At 33.5% G+C, this 25888-nt stretch overlaps 1 protein-coding gene across 6 annotated transcripts in view; it reads right to left on the bottom strand.

Moving 5' to 3' along the window:
- Positions 1 to 25888, bottom strand: part of SLC4A10 (solute carrier family 4 member 10) — a 301713-nt gene that overhangs the window by 198721 nt on the left and 77104 nt on the right. For 3 of the 6 annotated variants that reach the window (XM_046019392.1, XM_046019397.1, XM_046019398.1), the window contains exon 1: positions 19504 to 19803. The exons of 1 other annotated variant lie outside the window; for it this stretch is intronic. In XM_046019392.1, coding sequence (XP_045875348.1) covers positions 19504 to 19584 — 81 coding nt within the window. In that variant the 5' untranslated portion in view covers positions 19585 to 19803. Of the gene's footprint in view, positions 1 to 19503; positions 19805 to 25888 lie in introns of those variants that run through there. 2 more of the 6 variants (XM_046019394.1, XM_046019393.1) reach the window with 2 other exon arrangements.

Raw genomic sequence — 25888 nt, 5'->3', positions numbered from 1 at the left:
CAATTTTACTATGCTATATTAAATAGAACAAGAGATATGAAAGCATCATGTCAGAAATTAACATATCATAAGAGTTCAATAAATGCTAGCCGAAATGGAATCTAAGCATAATCTAAGTCTAACGTTGAAATTCATTTAAGATATTATATTTTCAGGGCGCCTGGGTGGCTCAGTGGGTTAAGCCACTGCCTTCGGCTCAGGTCATGATCTCAGGGTCCTGGGATCGAGTCCCGCATCAGGCTCTCTGCTCAGCAGCAAGCCTGCTTTCCTCTCTCTCTCTGCCTGCCTCTCTGTCTACTTGTGCTCTCTCTCTGTCAAATAAATAAATAAAATCTTAAAAAAAAAAAAAAAAGATATTATATTTTCATAAAATAAATAAACCTACCTATTTACTAGGACATTGCTTTGAAGCCAGGTATTTAGAATCCAGTATCTACTCTAAAATGCAGACTATACCATCTCATGGCAATACAAGTTAAATCTGTCTTATATACTGTGTTAATTAAGTCATAGGAAATATTTATTCTAAAGTAGCCTAGGGACACCTGGGTGGCTCAGTTGGTTGAGCATCTAACTCCTGGTTTCAGTTCAGGTCATGATCTCAGTGTTCTGGGATGCAGCCCCAGGTCAGGCTCTGGCTCTGCACGCAGCATGGAGTCTGCTTGGGATTCTCTCTCCCTCTCCCTCTGCCCCTCCTATTCATTCTCTCTCTCTCTCTCAAATAAATAAATCTTTTTAAATTTTGTTTAAAAAATAGAGTAGCCCAATAATCACTCTTTCCCCATTCCTATGTATTTTTTTTAAAGATTTTATTTATTTATTTGACAGAGATCACAAGTAGGCAGAGAAGCAGGCAGAGAGAGAGAGAGGAGGAGGAAGCAGGCTCCCTGCTGAGCAGAGAGCCCGATGCAAGGCTCGATCCCAGGATCCTGGGATCAGGCAGAGGGTTTAACCCACTGAGCCACCCAGGGCCCCTATGTATTTTTAACAAAGAGTCAGTTGAGTGCCTTTCCAAAATATTGAGTTGTGGAGATGGCAGTTAGGTTTCATTTATTTACACAAAGTAAATGTGTTATTTCCTCTTTATTTTTTTTTAAGATTTTATTTATTCATTTGAGAGAGACAGACATACAGAGAGAGCACAAGCAGGGGGAGAGGCAAAGAAAGAGGGAGAAGCAGACTCCCTGCTGAGCTGGGAGCTTAATGTGGGGTTCTAACCCAGTACCCAAGGATCATGACCTGAGCAAAAGGCAGATGCTTGACCATCTGAGCCACCCAGGTTCCCTGTTATTTCATCTTTAGGGATGTAAGAAAAAAAAATGGAACTGAGGATAAGAGTTGAAGAATAAAATGCTATTAGAGGAATAGGGTTAAGAAGGCATAAACTAAATCATCATGTAAAAATTTCAAGATTTTTCTCATCTCATTTACTTGGAACACTCCACCCATGTAAACTTTAAAGACCAGTTGGTGGACTACACAGTTAAGTCAGTAAATTTAAAACCTTCTAATGGTAAGTTATTTCTGGCTCAGGATTAACTTCATCAGCATATACAGTATTATTATTATTACTGCCACTGTAACCTAACGAATACTAGCTCTCCTACTGGGCCTAACATCTGACAGTTTAAGGATAAAAAAGTGTTTGAGAAGTTAAGACCAGTTTTGATTAGCTGATAGTATTTTAAAAGGCACTGATACATGTGTAGCTGAGTTCCTGTCTTGTTTGCCCACCTGATCCCCCCAATTTGTTTTGAATTGTGGATGATTCCTGCCTTTTTCTTAAGAGTCCTTCTAGAGCCTCAGTTCTGCACATGAACCCAATTTGTACCCAGAAAATAATATTAACGGCTGCTAGATTTCCTTATTGTTGCTTCCTGCTGTCTTTTCTCTCTTCATGTTGCTTGCTCATAAGTGTCCTACAAGGCTCCATCTGTCTTGTAGGCCTTCCTTCATTTGTCCCACTGTGTCCTGCTTTAAGCACCTGACACATCCCCATGGGCTTGTTTGGTGCTCAGGTTCAAGTTCTTGCTGGTAAGGCTATCCCTCTGCTGCTGATGCTCCCATTTAGGAGGTCAAGAAAAATGCAATGTTGGATAAACACTGAGAGTTTGCATGTGGGACTATACCTGAATTAAATTCTTGTTTCAGTTAACACCTAGTTGTGTGATTTTAGACATCTTATGTAATCTGTATGTCAAGTGACTTATTAATACATGTAAAGTCCTTGAATTTGTTAATCAAGTTCTCAGTAAATGTTATCTTTTATTACTATTATTTGTATGATTATCTGTATCATTAGGGCCACAAAAATTAAAAAACACTGTTGCTTCCCTCAAAGAACTTATAAGCTTCATAATAAGTACAACAACAATGGCATTATGAAAGAAATTCATATAGGTGACATTCAACCATAACAGTTACTAATTTTCTCCAAGAAAGTCAGTAAAGACTCCATTGAAAGAGACACACATGAGCTGAATTTTAAAAGATTATTGTATCTTTGTCAGGCAGACAAGGGGGCAAAGTAGTAGTTCAGTCACAAGTATCAAGACAAAAGCCCAGTTATTTGAAGAACGGTAAAAGAGATTAGTTAGACCCAGAGCAAGACTGGATACTAAAATACCAAGCTACTGATTTTGTCCTCCTAACAATCCAAATGCCTGGAAAGGAAATGTCTAAAACCCAAGACAAGAATCTTAAAATGAAAATGTTGGACTTCTAAAAATTAGAAAAATAATATATATAATACTTATATATATATAATCCTTAAAATTGAAAACTCCATAGATGAGCAAAATAGTAGACTGGACAAATGATATACAAATTAGGGAACTGGCAAAAAGATCTGAAAAAATTACATAAGATATAGCATAGAATGATAAGGATATGATAAATGTGAAATAGATAATTTTTAAAGATTTTATACATTTATTTGAGGCGGGAGAGAGAGTGAGAGAGCACACACAAGGTGAGGAGGGGCAAAGGGAGAAAGAGAAGCAGACTCCCCACTGCGCAGGAAGCCCAGCTTAGTGCTTGATCCCGGGACCCAGAGATCATGACCTGAGCTAAAGGCAGACACTTAACTGGTTGAACCACTCAGGCATCCCTAATATAGATAATTTTTTAAATGAGGATAATATGATAAAGTCCGACATATACCTAAATGGATTTCTAGAAGATAAGAATAGAAAAAATGAGGAAGAAGTACTATTTGAAAATAATAGGTGAAAAATTTCCAAAATTGATAAAATACATGAATCCACAGATTCAGGAATCACAGTGAATCAGAAACAGGATAATTAAAGAATAATTCACACTTCTTCATATCATGTGAAACTGCAGAATGACACATTTTAAAGCAACCAAGGAAAAAGAAAAGATCACCTACATAGGAATGACAAACAAAAATAGAGGCCAGAAGACAGTAACACAATAGCTTCAGAAAGCTAAAGAAAAATCACTGTAAATCTAGAAGTGGATACCCAGCTAAGTTATCATTCAAGAAACCCACTTCAGATAAACAGAAATTGTAAGAATTTTTTCACTAAGGCATCCTCTGTAAACAGATTTCAAAGTAAAAACTTCAGAAAAAGCAATGATCCCAGAAAGGATATCTGAGAAACAAGGAATTCTGAGCCAAAAACTGAACGATATAAACAAAAATAAAGAAAATAAAAATGAGTTTAAAAATCAACTTCACAATTTCTAGAATCCTTTCTAGTTGTATAATAGCTGATTTCTTTTTATATTGTTTTCTGCTTCAGTGTAATTAAGGGTCATTTTTGTTTTGCATCCATGTAGCTATCTGTGCTTCAGCCTAAGATGATAACATTTATAATTCTTCCATATGTCAATACCCTTCTCCACTCCTGTCAGCCCAAATCCTGACAGTTTTACTGATACACTATAGACTTATAATATCAATTAGTATCAATTATAAGAGGGCATAAAATTATATGTATATTTTTCAAATATAATTAGCAATTTTTTTTCATTTAAAAAAATTTTAAATTCAATTTAATTAATATAGAGTGTATTATTAGTTTCAAATGTAGAATTTAGTGATTCACCAGTTATTTATAAAACCCAGTACTCATTACATCAAGTACCCTCCTTAATGCCCATCACTCAATTACAGTTATCCCTTTGCCCCACCCAATTCCCCTCCAGCAACTTTCAGTTTTTTTACTAGAGTTTAGAGTCTTATGGTTTGTCTCTTTCTCTGTTTTCATCTTATTTCATTTTTCTTTCCCTTCCCCATGTTCATCTGTTTTGTTTCTTAAATTCCACATATGAGTGAAATTATGTGATATTTATCTTTCTCTGACTTATTTCATTTAGCATAATACCCTATAGTTCCATCCATGTCACTGCAAATGGTAAGATTTCATTCTTTTTTGTAGGCAGAGTAATAATCCATTTTTTATATACACCGTACCTTCTTTATTTGTCTGGGCATCTGGGCTCTTTGCATATTTTGGCTATGATGAACACTGCTGCTATAAACACTGGCGTGCATGTGACTCTTCAAATCACTATGTTTGTATCTTTTGGATAAATACCTAGGAGTGCATTTGCTAGGTCTTAGGATAGCTCTATTTTTAACTTTCTGAGGGAATGCATACTGTTTTCCAGCAGTGGCTGCACCACCAACAGTATAAGAAAGTTCCCCTTTCTCTGTATTCTCACCAACATCTGTTGTTTCTTGAATTGTTAATTTTAGCCATTCTGACTGGTGTGACCTAGTAGCTCACTGTGGTTTTGACTTTTTTTTTAAGATTTTATTAATTTATTTGAGAGAAAAAGCATGAGCAGGGGGAGGGGAAGGAGCATTGGGAGAGGGAGAAGGAGAAGCAGACTCCCCGCTGACTGCAAAGCCAAGTGCAGAGCTCATCCCAGGACCCCAAGAATATGATCCAAGCTGAAATCAGACACTCAACTGCCTGAGCTGCCAGGAGGCCCTAATTAGTAATTTTTACTATTTCCACAGTAAGTAAGGATTTGTTCTTCACAACTTTGTAAGAATCTACGAAATTAGAGCACTACGTAAGTATTTGTTCTCCTCATCATAAATTAGGACAGATCTGAGTTGGCCTACATACACATTAGCCAATTATATGAATTACTAAAGCAGAAATAAGCTTTAATATCTGTATTTTAATGATTTATAGGTAAACTGGGTTTGGATATTCAATAATTCAATAATTAGATGGAATGAAATTTTCTAATATAAGCAAAACCAAACCAAGTCAGAGAATGGGGATAATAAAATATAATTTATAAGGCATTATGGATTAAATGAACAGAAAAATTTCAAGATATTTTTAGATGACTAAAACAGTGCCAAGGAAAAGATTAATAAAGCATTAGAAGATGAACTTCAGTGATAAGAAAACAAGCAGTGAAAGGAGATACTTTGAGTATACCCATGAGTTACAGAAAGTGTACTATTTAAATACTTAAAAAGCAAAATAAGCAAGTCTAACCAGTTTGGTGATTTCCTTCTTTAAACTCAGTAATTGTTTATTAGTGATATGCTCTACAATATCATGAATAAAGGGGTAGGAACCTGATTAGTGATGCAATTACAAAAAATTGACTTCTGTTATATTTAATACCAACTTTAAGCAAAGTGATTTTCTAATACAAATGTCAAAGATGTGAGAAAGGGAGTGGAGAGGGTCATTTTATTTACTTTCCCCTTTAGATCTAAAAAAGAACAAAACCAACCAACCAAAAACACTTGCATTCTTAAATTTTCTGATTCAAAATTTCAAAATGCAAGGGATATATAGAAAGAAAATTTAAAACCCTTAACTATTTATTTTTGAGCAAGTTCTTTCTGTCTCAGTTTCCTCAAATGCAAAATGGGGATTACAGTATTTACTTTATATGGTTTTTATGAAGATTACATGAGTTACATGTTGCTCCCATGCTAACATGGGAGTTCTATATTAATATTAGTTAAGTAAATACACTTTATGTTATATAATCCTCCCAAAAGTTCTAGAAGGTAGATATTTTTATCCCTACTTCAAAGATGAGGAATCTGAAGCTCAGTTAAGATAGGTTAAATAATTCGCCTGTGAGTATAACTTGCACAACTAATACAAGGCAGGATTAGGATTTGAATCAAATTTTATATGACTTTAAAATTCATGTTCTTTCTACTGTGTGACATACTGCTTCATTTTCTCAAAGTTTAGCCATTTTTCTTCCAATTTTAACATACCACGTAAACAACATTAACAGTAACAACAGGTATTTTAGGAAAAAAATTAAATGTCATTCAAGCCCTCTTTCTGAAACCTTATAATTTTCTACATTTTCCTCTAATCTATATAAGAATATATAAGCATATAGTTATAAATACTGATTTCTTAATCTTAAAATGTGGTTATACTGGCATTCACAATATTGTGTTGTCTTCTTCCTCTTCCTGGATACAAGAAAAACATTATACATTTCTCAGGCCATTGTTGTAACTACTGTTGACCAAAGGGACATAAGAAAAGTGATGATATGTCACATCTGGGCCAAAGTACAGAGAAATGAGTGTGATTGCTTTGTGCTCCTCTCTTCCCAGGAGTACAAATCAGGTAGTCCAGGTAGAACAGCTATAAAATCATTAAACCTCCATTAGTCTGAATTCCTGAATAAATTCATGTGGAAGAGAAGTTCCCAGTCTCAGCCCTGACCCACATTTATTGTATTTATTGTATGAACCATTGAGATTTTGGAGTTGTTACTGCAGCATATCTTGGCCTACCTTAACAAAAAAACAAACATTTTTATATTTATAGTTCTCCAAATTATACTATCTAGTGGTTACCTATTTTATTTATTTTTTTGTTTTGTTTTGTTTTTAAAGATTCTGTTTATTTATTTGTCAAAGACAGAGTGCCTGAGAACAAGCAGGGGAAGTGGCAGACAGAGGGAGAAGCAGGCTTCCGGCTGAGAAAGGAGACCAATACAGAACTCCATCCCTGGATGCAAGGATCATGACCTGGGCCAAAGGTAGACACTTAACCGACTAAGCCACCCAGACACTCCTAATGGCTACATATTTAAAAAGGTTGAAGACATACAGCTTAGTTAATCTTTCCTGTGGTATTGGCCACTTAGATTTTTATCTAATTTCTCACTAATATAAATAAATTTTCAATATTCCTATTTCCAGAGGTTAAATGCTGGAAAACTTAACAGAAGCATATACATAAATAAATTACTATCTTTGCATCAAAACAGTGAACATAAATGGGTAGATATTTAAAAGTACTCCTTTAAAATGCAATAGAATGATAGAATGTGCTTTTTTATGAAATGAAGAAAGGTCTTAAAGGAAGAACTTAAAGAAACAGAGAGTAAAGAATATATTCTTTGGTACAGAAATAGTTAAGTGAGAGCAGAGATTTTAAAATGAAAAGGGATGAACATAATGGTGCTATGAGAAAAAAACAATGAAAAATGTCTAAAAAAAAAGTCAACATTACAAGGAAAAAAAGCAATGAGAAAAAAATGCAAATGTTCCCAACAGATAATTTTAAGTTTGTGAATAAAGAAAGGGTAATATTGACTTAAAATATTAAAACAAACTATTAGAATAATGGACTTGGAATATGGCTTCTGGGAAGACTCTAAAATCATCAAATCTATAATCCTTATTTTAAAGATGAGAAAACTCAGGTCCCCAAAATGTTAAAACAAAAATCTCAGTTAATCATACACCACAGCTTCCATTTCCTCTCTACTTCAGATTTCTCCATCTTCTGAAGTTTGTGAAAGAAATCAGTCTAAGTTTGGAGAACACACACAAAACCAAGAAATGAATTAATATGACATTCAAGATAAGCTTTTCTCATTTTAGGTAAAAGACCAGCTTTCTTAAGTCCATGATGGCAACAGAAAGGATCAGCGAAGGGAACACAATTGCCGCTAAATTGCCTGCTTTTGAGATGCAAAATCCATTAACACTGACTTTGTGGTAGTTGCATTTGTAATTTACAATGTGAAAACATTTAGGGGTGCCTGGGTGTCTCAACCAGTTATGCATCTGACTTGGGCTCAGGTCATGATCTTGGGGTCCTGGGATAAGTGGGGAATGTGCTTCTCCCTCTCCCTCTCCCCCAGCTTGTGCACACTCTTTCTCTTTCTCTCTCTCTCTCTCAAATAAATGAATATAAATCTTTAAAAAATAGGTAAAAATGTGAAAACATTTAAAAGAATATCCAGTTAATTATGAACTGGTCATCTCCAATGAATAAAAGTACTTTTCATAGATAAAATATGAACTTCATATACATGAAAGTTTATATAAGAATTTATTTTCTTAAATAATCGTAACTTGGAAAAGAATACATTAAAATGCATTGTATTTGTATATCTCATTTATTTCTAAGTTTCTAGAAAATTTTCAAGGAGGGAAGAGGAATAGGAAGAACAAAGAAAGATAAAAGACTTCAAATTCTACAGAAACATTACATCTTCTTGATTTAGTCAATCAAATGATTGGCAAACAGACAGATATAGTTAGCTATGACTATCCTAATATCAAGTAACTGAAAAGAACTGATTGCCATTATGCTTTGAAGAAGATGCACGATTAAGGCAAAAAGCCATAGGTTAAATGTGGAACAAAGTCTTGTAGCCAGGTGTTTAGTGTGTAGTGTCTATCTTAGCTTACTTTTATTGTGCTTGGTTCCTAATTTTGTCACAGAGGTGTTTTACAAAACAATTTCAATTTTTATCATTGTTAATTAATGTTATATTAATATATTGGAGAAAATAAATATATTAACTATGTATATTAATTATTTTGGCGAGAATGCAATAATACCACTAACTGATGCTTAAACTTAATCTTAAAGGACAAAATTATCAAGTTGAATAAAAAGAAGAGCATTCCAGACAAATGGGACAACTTATACAAAAGCATGTGATATCAGTGACTTCAAAAGATATAAATCCCCACTCTTTTAATTTGACTTCAAAAAATATAAATCCCCACTCTTTTAATTTAATATGCATTCCAGACAAATGGCACGACTTATACAAAAGCATGTGATATTAGTGACTTCAAAAGATATATTTCCCCACTCTTTTAATATTGATTAATTTCAAAAGATATAAATCCCCAAATGATTATAACATCCTCGTGAAGAAAGCATTAATACTATTACTTTCATTGTAAGTTTTTGTATGAGTCAATTCAGATACATTCAAGCTTTACAGTCAGGCAAAAGTAGAACTAGAACTAGAACTAACATTTTGTTTTTCATGATAATCTGAGTGGTCAGTCACTGGATAATTCTAACTGTGCAGTCTGAAATTGTTAGTCCCTTAGCTGTCTGACTTTTCTCAGTTTTCCATATGATTGCAAGAATAAGAAGAACTAACCAAAAAAGAAGGAGGAGGAAGAGGAGGGGAGGGGAACAGGCAGGGAGAAGAGGAGGAGGAGCAGCAGTTTCAGAAGAAGGACTAACAGGGGCACCTGGGTGGCTCAGTGGATTAAGCCACTGCCTTCGGCTCAGGTCATGATCTCAGGGTCCTGGGATCGAGCCCCGCATCGGGCTCTCTGCTCCACAGGGAGCCTGCTTCCTCCTCTCTCTCTGCCTGCCTCTCTGCCTACTTGTGATCTCTGTCTGTCAAATAAATAAATAAAACCTTTAAAAAAAAAAAAAAAAGAAGGACTAACATTCATTATAATGCTTGCAATGTGCCAGGCACAGTGCTAAAACCTTATAGACGTTTATTCATTAGAAATCCTCAAAAACAGATGAGTATTCTGAGACTTAAAGAGGCTCAGAAACTTTCCCAGAATGCTTAGCTATTAAGGGGTAGAGACTGGTTTGAAAGCAGGTCAATATGTTACACTGCAAAAGCATTATATTGTTAACCATATTTTCATTTAAAATACTTTAGTCTGGTTCCATCCTACTTATATACCTCAGGTAATACGAATTCTTATTGGTGTCCAGGCCATATTTTTTCCATGAACTTTTCATACTAATTCTCCATTTTGTTATTCAACAAAAATTTATTAAGTAGTTACCATCTGCCAGGCACTGTATTTGTGTTAGCGTTAAAGAAATAAGACACTGCCTTTGCCCTTAAACAGTTTATAGTCAAGATAAGAAAAATCATAGCTACAATGTAGAATGTATTGTGCTTCACTTAACTAGAATCCAGAGGAACATCAGGGGAAAAAACTTAATTCACTCTGAAGGAATACGCAATATTTTAATAGGAAGCAATGCTTAATCTAAATAAAACCCGAGGCATAACAGTGAGTCAGGCAAATACAAAGACAAATGAGGGGCCAAAAACATTATATGCAAAAAGGACAGCATTTAAAAGGTTTGAGAGAGACTGTCTCTAACTAGTAGAATTTAGACTAAGTTTAACTAAAGATGGCTAAGTTTAAATGTCACTTCCTCATTCCTCAAAAAATTACAAATAGAACTACCATATGATGCAGCAATTCTGCTTCTGGGTATACATCCAAAAGAAATAAAATCACGATCTCAAGAACTATCTGCACTCTTTGTTCATTATCACTTTATTCACAATATCCAAGATAGGGAAATAACCTAATTTGCCCAATGGTAGATAAACGGACAAAATAAATATAATGGAATATTATTCAGCCGTGAGAAAGAAGGAAATCTTGCTATTTGTGCCAACATAGATGGACTGAGGATATTATGCTAAATGAAATAATAAGTCAGACAGAGAAAGACAGATACTAATGTTCTTACTTATCTGAACTCTGAAAATTATCTTGAAAGTAATGAGGAGCCTTAGAATTAATTTAAGTAGGCACATACTTATTCCTGGTTCACATTCGGGAAAGAGTATTAAGGCAGCTGAATGGTAATGAGTAGGTTGCTTTGGGGATAGGAAATGGAAAGAAAAAGAAATATCAGTTAAGAAATGATTATAATAGTTCTGGGGAAAAATGAACATGAATTCATACTAAGGTCAAGACAATGGAGAATGGAAAGAAGGGATAAACTTTTTAGATTCCCTATGAGAAAGAATGTACATAACTTGGTTAGTAATTGGACATAAGATTAGGATTTAAAAAGTTGAAAAAATGATCAGGTCATTATGCTATGGAAAGCAAAGAGGTTTTGGAGATAAAATAATAAGTTAGTTTGGGACAGAGCAAGTTTGAGGTATTTATAAAAGAAATGAGCAGAGATGTCTAACAAGATGCAATGTCCAAAACACTAGAATGAGGTTAAGATGTAGATTTGAGCTATAGATTTGGAATTCTATTCTATTCCGAAATCACCAAGTGAAGCAGCAGTTCTCAATTCTGGCTGCTCATGAGATTCACTTGGAAAGCTTTTTGGAAATGCGAAAGCCTGGATTCTATCTCTATAGACTTTAGTACTTCTGAGATAAGCTTGGTGCCTCAATGTTTTTAAAAAACTAAATTTTCGATTCTGATGCACAGTCACAATTAAGAATCACTAGTCGGTAAGTTAAGTCATGAGTATAAATGAGTACATGATTTCCAAACAGTACATTGCACTAACTAGGGAAGATTTAGAAGAAATTATCAGAAAGATTATGACAATAATAACCATAATTTATTGAGCACTATGGCAGGAACTGTGCTAATGACTTTATATGTATTTTTGGTAGTGGAAGAGAAAAACAACAAGGAGTATAATGAAATCAAGTTAAACCCTCTTCATGAAGTCTTCCACAGCAGTTTCAGTCTGCTTTGACATCTCTTATCTCAGTTTGGCATTTAGAATATACTAACTTACTCCTGGCTATCTAATTCAAGTGTATATAATCCTAAGCAGTATAACACAATGGTTAAGAGCAAGAGCTCTGGAGCGAAATTTCCAGTTTGAATCCACTATCTTCCTATCCTTTGCTGGCAATTTTAATCCTAGGCAAGCTATTCAGTGTCTTACTTAGTATACTGTATATAATTAAAGCATAATGTATACGCACATATATACACGTGTACTAAATATGTGTATGTATGTATACACGCATGTGCTAAATATGTGTGTATATACATAAGTTCCTTCCAGTGGAAAGTAATTCTAATAATTAATATTTGTTAAGCTAGACATTGTTTCAAGTACCTTATTTGTATTAATTGATTAATTCAGTTGATTCTCATTAGAACTCTAGAGATTAGCAATTTAGCATCCCCATTTTACAGATAACAATACTGAGGAAAATAAGGATCAGGTAATTTTCCTAAAACAAACACTGCCAGTGAAGTAGAAGATATGGGATCCAAACAAGGGAGTCCAGGTTGATAACTAGCTGTTAACTACTATGCTATAGTGACTCCCTCTATACTTTGCAATAGACTCAAATTCTTATGAGATTGAATAAATATTTTTAAAAAGAAGAAGTAGAAGAAGAAGAAGAAGAAGAAGAAGAAGAAGAAGAAGAAGAAGAAGAAGGAGAAGGAGAAGGAGAAGGAGAAGAAGAAGAAGAAGAAACAATAGTCGGGGGGGGGCATCTGGGTGGCATAGTCAGTTTAGCAACGAACTCTTTCTTGGTTTCTGCTCAGGTCCTAATCTCGGAGTTGTAAGATGGAGCCCTGCATCAGGCTTCATGCTCAGCATGGAGTCTGCTTCAGATTCTCTTTCCCTCTCCCTCTGCCCCTCTAACTCATGCTCTCCCGCTCTCCCAAATAAATAAGTAAATCTTAAAAAAAAATGGATAGGAATAAATGTACACATTTATATGCAACACAAGAGGAGTTTGATAAAGGCATATCATTATCAATACCAAAATTATCATTTTTGAAAGGCATGGGGTAGGGAAAGGATCACATCACTAAATGTCTTTATCTACTTTTTTTTTTTTGGAGAAAAAAATGTTCAAATGTTTAAAAGTTTTAAAGTAACCCAAAGCCCAATGATCTCCAAGGTTTCTCCCAAAAATGGATCATGATTCTAAACCAAGTACTAAAATTTTGTTGGGTCCCTACTATAAATATAACTCTTTTCTGGCAATGTGAAGCTCAAGGATTAATAAAAACAAACTCACAAGATCTAGAAGATGGGGTTTTCAAGTAATTCAGACTTCTACAGGAAGAAACAGAAAATTCTCAATTATATGGGTCTGCTGAAAATAGAGCCAGAAGAGCTACTACATCCAGTTTCATTTTTACTCACGCTGTGGTTTTCCACGAGTTTCACTTCTGACATACTTTATATGGATAATGTGCTAGTAAAAGTACTCAATTCCAATTTTTTCACAATTCCCCTGCACAAATACCATCTTCCTGGGTCTGATAACAAAGTCACACCCCAGCTGTCACATCTAAAGGAAATCTGCTCTTGGATGTTACCCAGCTTTTTTATTAACCATAGGCAATACTAAAATGCTTCTAGTGCGTGGAGGAGGTTTAAAAGCGATATTAAAAGTATTTAGCAATGATGGTTTACTTTATCATCTCTAACTGAACAAAGAGTAAAGTTAAAATGACCCTATGACTCCCGTGATTATAAACAGCATTTCTATTTCCAATTTTCCCGAAGACAAAGTCCTTATTATCTAAATATTCACCATAGTGACATGTATATTCATTATATTAAAATGATCCCACTAAATTGTCCTTTGTCTAGGAAATGTCAAAAATAAAGCCAAAGCTAAATCAGATTACCTACCAATAAAATAGAGTTTACATCAGGGACAAGCAGGAGGTCTCTTAGGATCTGAAATCTAGGACTTTTGAGTGGTTGCGGATAGACAGAAATGCTCTCACGTGCAATTTTGATAGAGAATTTTATTAAAATCCTTCATTTTGCTTCTACCCCCTGCCTTGTCTACTAACTACTAAATCTACTCAGGAATTTAATTTTCATTTTCAAAGTCTCAAGAGGGTTAGAGCTCTAAGAATGACTGCAAAATATAGGTGCTGTTCTTTTGTTTTTTTATTTTATTTTCTTCCAAGAATAAGTAGATCAGCACAGAAATGTGTTCAGTTTAGAAATCATAATCTAACATTCAAGACTATACTATCTAGTCCTAACAAACCTTCCTATGTTAACCTGAATTACCCTACCAGGCTATAGCCAAAATGAATTACTCCATACTTTTCAAACATATTATTTGCTTTCTGCCTCCCTATCTCTGTGTGTGTTGTTTCTTCTGCCCCAAATGACCTTTCTCCATCTTGGCCAGTCTTCAAGGTCTACCTTCAAGGTCTACCTCAAATGATACCTTTTCCATACTTCCTTAACTCCTCATCTAGCCTCTCCTCTCTTCTCCCTACTCAGCTTGAAATATTCTGCCCACTTAATTCACAGCAGAATGATTTATGCTCTTTCTTCTCTTTTGAATCTCCAAGGCACTCACTACTTTCCGCATTCTCTTGCAATTATTTGTATTTAGTGTTTATAACACACTTAACTAGAATATCATTAAGAGTCTGTATGTTTGTTTATTTGAAGAAACTGCATTGTGGTAGATTTGATTGACCCTGTGCCATTTGAGGGAAATAGTTGCACATTGAGAAAATTGCTTAAGAGAAGAGAACTACAATGCCAAGATACCATAAAATGTAACACTTATGCACTTACAGTTCATCCAAATATCAAAGTATTCACTTAGACTCTGGAGCTTGACAAAACAACATGGGTTTGAGGTGGACAGATCCACTTATATGTGGATTAAAGAAATACAGTAGAGTACTATAAATGTATTTTCTCTTCCTTATGATTTTTCTTAACACTTTCTTTTCTCTAGCTCACTTTACTGTAAGAATACAGTATATAATATATATAACAGACAAAATAGGTGTTAACTGACTGTTTATGTTATCAGTAAGTCTTCCAGTCAACAGTAGGCTCTTAGTACTTAAGCTTTAGGGAAGTCAAAGTTATGCACAGACTTTCAACTGCACAAGAAATCAGTATCCCTAACCTTCCCCCCCACGCCATTGCTCAGGGGTCAACTACAGATATTTTTACATTAATAAACACCAGCAATTCAAAATAGCATACTCTATCAAATAGGAACATGGATTATTATATTCATATACAGTACTGTATTTATAACACATGTCATTTTAGTTTTTCATCTAGAATAAAAATATTCATTAACAAATAAAATTAAAAATTAAAAGAAAACAAGTTGGGTTTAACTTTCAGTGAAGGTTTTTGCCCTAGACATTTTTAATGATTAAAAAGTAACTTTTCTAATATACTGTGATGAACCGCAACAAAAGAAGGAAAACAAGAAAGAAGAAAATAAAATACTTTTGATACTCAGATTGATATTGTCTTACATTAATTTTGACAAAACAGTCATGTTTTATTCTTAGTTTTCCTTAATGCATATTTTTGTTGATCTTGGCATAGAAATATCTTCTATTTCTTTCCTAGATATTCATTATATTATAGAGATAACCTGTGTTATTTTATATATCTACCTTATTTTCAAATTACCTTATTAATTTTAGTAGGTTATTTTTCTAAACCAGAATCTCTTGGGTGTTGTGGGCAAACAATCATACCAACCTTGTGAAAGACCACTATGTTCCAGTGTTTATTCCAGCCATTTTATTTTCATTTTTATTGCATTTCCTAGAAACTACCGAATACTAACGGTGATATGGGGTAATTCTATACTGTTCCTGGTTTTAATTGAAAAGATTTAGTGTTTCATCATTTATGATAGTATTTGCTATCAGGTTTGGGAAAACAGGTTTATTGTATTTATGAATTTCCTTTTTGTTGCTATTTGTTATGGCTTCTGGTTACTTATTGCTAATAAAAAGGAATGCTTTGAAAAAAAAAAAAAAGTAACGCAGATCACTAAATCTAAGCCATATAACTTCTCTATTATTTTCCTTAAACCTGAATTTTTACTCCTAAATTTTAATCTTCAACAACTAAAGGACACTTGACAAGGTCCAGTAATTTTTGTCATGAATAAAGTAGTCGGTATAACATAAGAAGGAAAAGAATCTGTACACAGACTACTAATAAAAGTTTAAGTCAGCCTATCAAGCAGATGCAAAAAAAAAATTTAAACACAACACTTTTCATCAAATCACAATTCCTATAGTCAGTAATGTTAGAATTTAATCAGATGTAGAATATTTTTCTTTGTTTGAATTTTTATAGCCATTTTTTTTAGTATACTAAATGTTTTTAACTGAATTCCCTTTTTGATAAGGAGAATGAAGAAGAGATAACAAAACTGAACTGCATGACTACCATTACCAGCACCTGCCAATTGTCCATCCTAGCCCATAGAATGTATATACTAACGTCTTGTCAACAAATAATTTTGGTAATAATGTGCTTGTTATACACCAGATAGTCTTACAAAAATGTTTTATACACATTATCTCACTTAGTCTTCATAACAGCTCTTTGAGGTAGGTACACTATCTCTATATTACAAATGAGAAGACTAATACCCAAAAATATTAAGTAATTTGCCCAAGATCATACAGCTGGTAAATGGTATTAACTAAGATCTCAACCCAGTGAATGTAGCAGCTCAAATACTTAATCACCATATTTACCACCTCTTACTGCACCCAGCTAGCTATTACAAACCAGAAAAAAATTTGCCTATCAATTTTCTGTTGGTCTAATACAAGAAAACAGGTACATTGGAGGCAATATTGGGCAGCATGCCCTAGTTTAGGATTCTGGGAGAAACAAGGGTTTTCCATCTGCTCTACCCACCTCCCTATCACTTGCAGCCAGCATACTGGTATAAAAGAGATAAGAACTTGTGTCTGGATATCCAACAATTAGCTGGCTAAGGCCCACCTCCAAACAAGTTCCTCTCAGTCCCCTTCTCAAAACATCAAGTGAATCCTATTCCCCCCATTTTATTGAAAAAACTCCCTAGTGGCCTAGTCACATCAAACACTCCCAAACCTGCTACTCTTTCTTTCTAAAGTTTAATCTCTATGAAGTCAAATCTCCCTCCATAATACATAATTACATTGGCCTGGTCACATTCTTGTTTTGAGCTCATTCCTGATGTCCCTGCTTCTGTTTTCTACCAATGGGCTAGATCCACCTTACTCTTAACATCAATTGCCATCTATAGCCTATAAAACACACAAAATTATTTTATTGATTCACAGTTTATAAAGCCTTGGTACAACAAATTACACATTATAAAGGAATTTAATGCAGTTGTTAAAATTATGAAATGCTTAATTATACGCTTTGACCCAATCTTTTATTGCCCTAATACCAAGAAATTTACATGAAAAGAAAAAGAGTTATACATAACTTATCCAAGGATTTATCAGTTTATATGAAGTTAAAACTGGTTGTACATATCATCTTTGAAAAGTCAATTCATAATGTAAATGTGGCTCATTGTGTACATTTTTTCATAATCTCCTTGAAAGCAAGAAACAACCTTTTCTTTTCTGTATTTCTCACAACACCAGACACAGTATTGCGCAAATGATCCACTTCCACATAACACTAACTGAACTGAATGATACTCAAATAGTTTTTAAACAGCTTAGCTTTATAAACCTTTATAATGTAAAATGAAACACTTATGTAAAATAGTAAAGACAGAGTCAGCCATTGTAAAAAACAGATGACCAATCATTGCTAGGCAGATTTATAATCAATTCCTTTCAAAAGGTTAAGATCATCTTGCCACACAGGGAAAAAGGTTGACATTAAATTTAATGGTCTGTGACATTCTGACCAATCTTTACTTTTTAAGGTAATGCATTTCGACATAGCAACAGAGAGGAATTTTTCTCTGATTTGTAAAAGAAATGACAATCTCAGATAGAAATTTTTTCACCTTACAAAATTATTGAGATATCCTGTAAGTGCCAATAAAGGAAAGTAACCAAAAATCTTCATAGTTTGATTCCTTTGAAAGGCCATAAATACAGTGAAAAATAGCAGAATGCTGTAAAACCAATACCTAGAGGAATCCCAAAGCAATGCCAAGAAACAGAATGTACTCATAGCGACTAATACATGCAAATACTGGAAATAAATTCTAACAGATTAAACAGGTTTTGTAGCAACTAAAAGGTATATTCAAATCATTCCAAAACTAATCAAGCTTAAGAATATGGCAATCTTCCCTACTAATAAGAATATAAGCTGGCTGAGTAGCCTGAATAACATATAAATTATAGCCAATATCAGTAGGTATAATTTTTTAATGTGTTTTTAATTAAAAAGGACAAACTAACCCCTTAACTGAATTAAATCACTGTTTTGGACTTTCAATTCTGTCTTCTGATAAGCATATTCATTTTTATTACTATAGCATCACCCTGATGAGGCATTAAGTCCTAACCATACTATAGAATTATGAAGACAAAACTATCTTTCTGATGAGAAATGCTGCAACATTCTTTTTTTGCTCATTTAATATGGAATATCTGGTCAAATATCTGATAAGTCCTCTAAAATTAAGGAAGAAATATGCATAATGTAAAAAATAAAATATCTTTTCTTCAAAATTAGGATGTCAAACACAGGCACATTTTCTTGCCCTACTATGTCATTCTGAGAGAATGCTATAACAAAGTTAAATGCATTATAACTTGATAAAAATAGTTTAAAATAAATAGCAGAGCTTCAGGGTAAAATGGACATATAAATCCAAATTCTTTGCTATGATGATTCTCTACTCTTTGTAATTAACATATTTAATGTAGTCAAGTCTTTTCATTTTGAAAATGAAAGTAAGCTAATGCGGAGTATCTCTGGATCAAAAATTCTTAAACAAGCCCAAATGTCACAAGCATTCTTTGTAAAAAAACAAAAGTAAAAACAAAAACAGATTTATCATCTGCTTTCAGCTACAAGCAATGCCTTAAGCAGATATCATATTAGGAGGACCAAGAGCATCATTATCTCAATAGATCTGAAAAATAATTTAAATTTATGCCTTTTAAAACAGTTTAGATACTGAAATACAAATTTCAGGCAATCAGCTTATAGCTCAGATGCTGGAAAAAATGATTCTACTCATCAAACTTGTATTGCTGTGGAGTTGCACACTACAATGGTAGCAACATCATTTCTGTGTTTAAGAAATTCCAGATAAAAATTTTTTTAATATGTCACTATCTATAAGCAGCTAGCTATAAGGTATCCTTACCAGTTTGAACAAATTATGTAATTTTTATCATTCAAAATAAGAGATGCAGTTTGACTGTATTCAAGCTTAATCTGGAAAAATCTGCAGAGCTCCAAACCTTCCTTTTAATCACCAAAAAGAATCTTTACTTACTCCCTACTTCCAAAAAAAAGAAAGCCTAAGTAAACACGAACTCAAACACACACACACACACACACACACACATGCATTTCTAAAATTCATATTGTTTAGCTGGTGTCGATTACTATAAATATCACTTGTTCAAATATCCTAAGAAAAATCTGATAATAATAAATAATTACATCTATTAATATATTCTCTATGACTAAGAGATAGAAAAAGCAATAACTCTACAATCTAATAGTATCATCATAATTCACGAGGTCATACCTGATGACTTAGAGATTGAAAAGGCTCACAGGTTCCAGACTGCATGACCTTTCTATTTCCAGAAACCCCTAAAGATTGCATTTCCTGTCTTATAAAAGAGAATCACAGCCATCTCTATGTCTCAGCATCTTCAGGGCTAGTGAAGAAAACATCAAACAGCAGATCTGTCCATCAGTATCTGTTTAAGCCATCAAGAAGATATCAAATCACATATATTGTTTATCGTCTCCCCTTTGCAGTTACAAACACCCCGTATTAAGGGACGATGACACAGTTGTATTTGCTGAAGCTGCTAATGCTGTCTGAAAACAGTAAGCTTACTGCTTGGAGCAATTCTGCATCATTCAAACAGAGAATGAGCCACATCCTTTAGGTTTCCCACTTCTGCTACTATAAAAATTTCACTTGCCAAAGAGACTATGATTTTGTCAATCCTTTAAAAAAATAAGCAACGTTCTACTTAATTAAGTATCAAATGTGTCTGCTGCAAATGCTATGTTAAAATCTCAATTCTTATTAGCCAGTTCTCTTCATACATGACTAAGCTTTAGTATAATGATTTAATAGGCAAATTGTACTTTTTTTTTTGTACTCTCTTTTAAAGGGAACTTCCCTATCATTATTCATCCAACCCATCAAAATTAGAAGTCCTTAAAAATGAAGAATTTTTTTTTCTGGCAATCTTTGAAAATTGTGTTTAACAGTTGATAAATAGGTAAAAGCATATTCACTTTTAATTCTCAAGACCTTCATTTTTTTCAAAAAGATTTATTTTTATTTATTTGAGAGAGAGAGCTGGCTGTGGGGGTGGGGAGCGTTGCAGAAGGAGAGAGACAGTCTTTTAAGCAGATTCTGTGCCAAATGAGGAGCCCAACACAGGGCTCCTTCTCAGGCCCTGAGATCACAATGTGAGCCAAAATCAAGAGTTAGATCCTTAACTGACTGCGCCATCCAGGGCCCCTTAAGAACTTCATTTTTATTTCATGCTCTCTAGACCAACATGCTTCAAATCAAAATAATTTTTATATTTTAATGTCTTCTTCTAAAGAGTTTCACATACACAACATGCATTGTCATATTCCAAAACTGCATGGTTAAACCTAGGAATGAAATCTAAGTCAGCTATTGGCATTTTTATTGTGATTTTTCACTGCATCTTATTTGTGTTCAACAAGGTTCTTAAAATGCTTTCTTTCACCACAACATAGTGGAATCTGGATATTTAAGATTGTTAAAGTAGTTTGATAACAAAGAAACAAGATCTTCTAAAATGACAAATGGAAATATTTTCTTGGGAGGGGGCTCTAAATCCTAAATTCTAGTTAGTTAAATACAGTGTAATATGGAAATAATTTATTTACCGCGTGACAACAGATTGCATTTTATAAATACAACAAAAAATAGGCTAAAATCATAATCAATTTAACTGAATTCAAAATTAAGACACGGGGCATCTGGGTGGCTCAGATGGTTAAGCGTCTGACTTCGGCTCAGGTCGTGATCCCAGGGTCTTGGGATTAAGCCCCACATTGGGCTCCCTGTTCAGTGGAGAGTCTGCTTTCCCCTCTGCATTTCTCCCCTGCTCATGCTCTCTCTGCCTCTCTCTCAAATGAATAAACAAAATCTTTAAAAAATAATAAAAATTTAAAAAAATATTTTTAAAAAACCAAAATACAAAATTAAGACACCAAGTACAATGTACTATTTTCCTCAAACAGCCTTTATATTGAGTATAGCCTGAGTTAATGAACACTTTATGTACCTATGAAAATAAACTAAATATATATACCTGTGAAATAAACTAAATGAAATTTAATGATAGCTAAAGTGCTTACAGAAAATGTTTTAGATAAATGTAGACTAATAGCTCAGTATAATTTCCCTTCTCCCACTCATGATATTTGATGAGTATGATATGTATTATCATGGAGACTAATCAAAATGAATCTTAAAGATTGGACTTCTTCAAGCTGGGGGGTGGAGGAAAAGGTGGGGGAATTGGGAGGGGAGCGGAGATGTTGGTCAAAGAGAAGAAAATTCCATTTAGAAGAGAAATAAGTTCTGGGGATCTAATGTGCATCATAGTGATTATTGTTAGTAATATAGTATTACATACTTGAAAGTTGTACCATGGTGATAATTATTTTGCGATATGTAAATGTATGAAATCAACATGCTGTACACATCAAACTTACACAATGTTACATGTCAGTTATATCTCAATATATCTGGGGAAAACAGTCACCACACCTTAAATATACACTATTTTTTTGTGAAAAATAAATAAATTAGGCTTCTTTAAGAGCCTGATCACACAATCCTTTTAGAGAAATTACTACCTCTAACTGCGCAAGTCCAGACAAAGAATTTGGTATTAGGCTATATGTATACAATCACACACCTGGATGAAAATTATATGTAGGGAAACATGATTTATCTATGCAGTATTTCCTCTCTTGTTATAATCAAAATAGGAACTCAGTCTTGAAGACCTATTTTCTCAATAAGATCCTCCTAAACTACATTATCTTCCTTTCTACATCCATTCTTTAATGTATAAAATATCAAATCCCTTCTATGCGTCAGACACTGTATAGGTGCTAGGGTCTTCATGACAACACAAAATATGCCATCACAGAAGCAGATAATTAAACAAGTTTTAAACACATTTTGTTATAACAGAAGAATTAGGAGGCAATGTAAGAACAGTAACAGGGCCCCTGACCCTGGTTTAGGGATCCGGAGTATCTCCTTAAGCAAGTACTGCTGAAACTGAGAAGCAGGTCACATTCAGGGAATGGTAAATACAAGTGGTTGGACAATGAAGTGGGACAGAAGGGAGAGATTAGGCTAGAAGAATGAGCCAAAGACCAAGCATGGGAAGACTTAGAATCCTTTTAAAGTTTAGAAGCCACCGAGCTTTATCCTTAGGGGAATGAGAAGCCATCAAACATAACCATCTTTATGCCATAGAAATGAGTGTGTAAAACAAAATTAGAGGAAGAAAGGCAAGTTATACGATTTGGGGCAGGGGATAATTATGGTCTGAACAAAAGTGTTAGCAGTAGAAATGGTAAGAAATCTACAGACTCTAGAAATCCTTTTTAGTTAAAAGAGCTAAGATTTGGAGATTGAATGTGAAAAATGAGCGAGAAAGAAATCTATGATTGGTTCCTAACCTCCTCTATTATTACAGATTTCATTTTGACAATCAATATACTTTCATCACATGCTCTGTTGTGTTGTTATTTATCTTTTGCATATGTATATGTCTGGTTTTTATAAAATAGCCAGAAAATTGTGAAAAGATTATTTTCTCTTCGTTCTGTGTCTTCTCATAATGTGCATAACAAAGTTATTATAAATGACTAAATAAATGAGAAATAAACAGAACATTGAGTTTTCTTTCACATATTTTGTCAAAACAGATACAAACTTTGTTTTCATGCCCATTATTAATTAGTATATATAATCTAATTTTCTTCAGTGTTTTCTAGCCAACACACTTAATCTCTGCAATAAAAATATGAAATCTGGAATGCAAAGCTTTTAATTTCTCTACCCTCTAGTTGACAAAATCATTTACCTAGAAAAGTTATGTATTTATAATTCATTACTTGATCACTTAATAATAATTTAGCATGGACTAACCACCTAAAACAATAGATACTCATTTTTCGGATAACCCTTGCTCTGTGAAAAAAATTATTCATACAATGTGCTACTCATAGCAGTGTAATGAAGGTATTCTTGTAATAATAAGACACAATCCTTCTACATTTTTCCTAATGATCTCTCTTTGATAAAACAGATGAAGATCAGCCAAAGCATAACAAAGGAACCCCCTTGGTCTGAATGAAGAAAGAACCAAAAGAGAGAAAAGCATAAATCAAAAGTAACTTTATGTAGTTAATGATTTTTTTAATGTCAAGCTATACCAAATAATAAATGGTCAGCATCTTAAAAAAGCAAGAGCTTTACAATAATTAACACATATTTTACTTCTATTTTTCACCTTTCAGGGACCATGTGATCCAAAGCACTCATTTTCCAGATAAGGTAACTGAAATTTAGAGAAGTAAAGTGGCTTGCCCAAATAGTAAGGCCAAGGCCAGAATTCAGTATTCCTGTCCCCTAGTTTCACATTTTCTATAAAAAAAATCAGTCTTTTAATTATATCTTAATAATAAATAACATACTTTATCTTCATTAATTAAAATAACTTCCATTTTAATATTGTTTCATATATTTTTCATATATGGTTGTGAAGCATAGTAAATACTTCAGAAATATACCCATAAGAATCAAGTTTTTAATATTAAAGTTTATTTTATCATAGAGCATCCATTTTTTATTTTTACTTAGAAAACTTATTTCAAAGAATGCCTCTGAAAAACCTAAGTGGTTCACTTTGTTTTATGTACCACTGCTTTAAGAAGCGTAAATTAGTTCAACTTTTCAAAGTAATTTGGCAAAGTATATTAAGACCCTTAAAAATATTTAATCTTTTCCAGTATATCCAGTATAGAGAATCTGTCCAAAGTAAGTAATACAGACTAAGGTTTATGCACAAAGATGTTTGGTGCTACATTATAAGAAGAGAAAAAACCAGGAATATAAGAAAAAGGTTAATTAAATTATCACATAACGAAAATGAAATGCCACGTAACCACTGAATATTATGAATGAAAGATGTTAATGACAAAGGAAAATATAGATGATAGAATATTATGTGAAAAACAAGATCCCAAATATACTTATGTGGTACAATCACAACTATGTAAAATATACACTGAAAAAACAGATGAAATCATGAGTTTTAAGAGACAGCCCCCAATATGACTCATTTTATAAGTACATACACCAGAATTCATGTTTTTTCTAATAAAAATAGGAAAAAGTTTCTGAGAAGTATTTTAAAGTTGAAAAACTACTCTTATTTCTCATGTGCTCCCTCTTTCCACTAAAATTATGCCTCAAATTTCAGTCTTCCTAATGTTTTATTCATATTTCTGCTCTAATTTAATGAAAATATTCAAACCTACTTCTATTAGGTTATCTATATTTTTAAAATAATTATTGAGGGGTGCCTGGATGGCTCAGTCAGTTAAGCATCCAACTCTTGATTCTGGCTCAGGTCATGATCTCAGGGTCATGAGCACAAGCACCAAATTGAGTGTAGAGCCTACTTAAGAGTCTATCCCTCACCTTTTGCCCCTACCCCAGTCATTCTCTCTCCCTCTCTCTAAAAATAAAAAAAATTAAAAAAAAAATTATTGATGCACCTTGTATATCACTTATTACTATATGTGCATGTAACTGTTTGTTTTCATACTATTTCTTTTGGGTTAATGCTGGAAAAGACTGCTTCACACCAGCTTCAATATTATATAAAAAAAATGAGAGATTTTTTTTTTCTATAACAATGTTTAATAGCTAAATGATACTCTACCAGAAAGAGGCACCACACTGTATTTAACAAATCCTTATTCTTAGACATTTCAGGGATTTTTTCCCATTTTTCAATATTATAAAATAATAGTATAATAAATATCTTTCCAGAAATAGCCTTATACATATCCTCTATTTCCTCAGGATAAATTACAGTAGGTAAACTTACTGGATCAAAGAATACAAAAGATTTTTGAAATTTTGGATAAAAATTGCCGAATTACCTTCCATAAAGGTTATATCCATTTACATTCTCCAACAAAAATATCTTATTTCCGGGGCACCTTGGTGGATCAGTGGGTTAAAGCCGCCCTTTGGCTCAGGTCATGATCCCAAGGTCCTGGGATCAAGCCCCACATGGGGCTCTCTGCTCGGTGGGGAGCCTGCTTCCTTTCCTCTCTCTCTGCCTACCTCTCTGCCCACTTGTGATCTCTGTCAAATAAATAAGTAAATAAAATCTTTAAAAAAATCTTATTTCCTCATTACCTTGCCAGAACTGGGTATTATCACATACCACATAAGCTTTATGTAGAATAATAGTCTCAATAAGTTAATACCAAAATAAAGGAAAATTGGGCATTCATTAAGACAAAAGCTGAAATTAAGGATAATTAAGCCAAATACAGTTTTGTTGATAGTTTCGTTTACACATTTTCTAACAACAATAACAAAAACCTAGTAAAAATAAGCTTCCCTCTTTCTATATATGTACACAAAGATATAATACTGGTCCCTAAGAAATATACCCAATGATTGTAAAGCAAAACAACTTTGGAATAAATGGTACGAAAATATGGCAAAGCTAACTAATTAAGAACCAGTGCAGCGTAGGAAAAGATAAAAATTTAAAAAATAAATAAAAACCAATGCAGCATAGGAAATATAGTCGATAGTGCCATAATAACTTTGTGTGGTGACAGAAGGTAACTACATT

This window comes from Meles meles, chromosome 9 (assembly GCF_922984935.1).
Source record: "Meles meles chromosome 9, mMelMel3.1 paternal haplotype, whole genome shotgun sequence".
In the NCBI taxonomy this organism is placed as follows: Eukaryota; Metazoa; Chordata; class Mammalia; order Carnivora; family Mustelidae; genus Meles; species Meles meles.
This window is presented reverse-complemented; position numbering and strand designations above follow the sequence as displayed.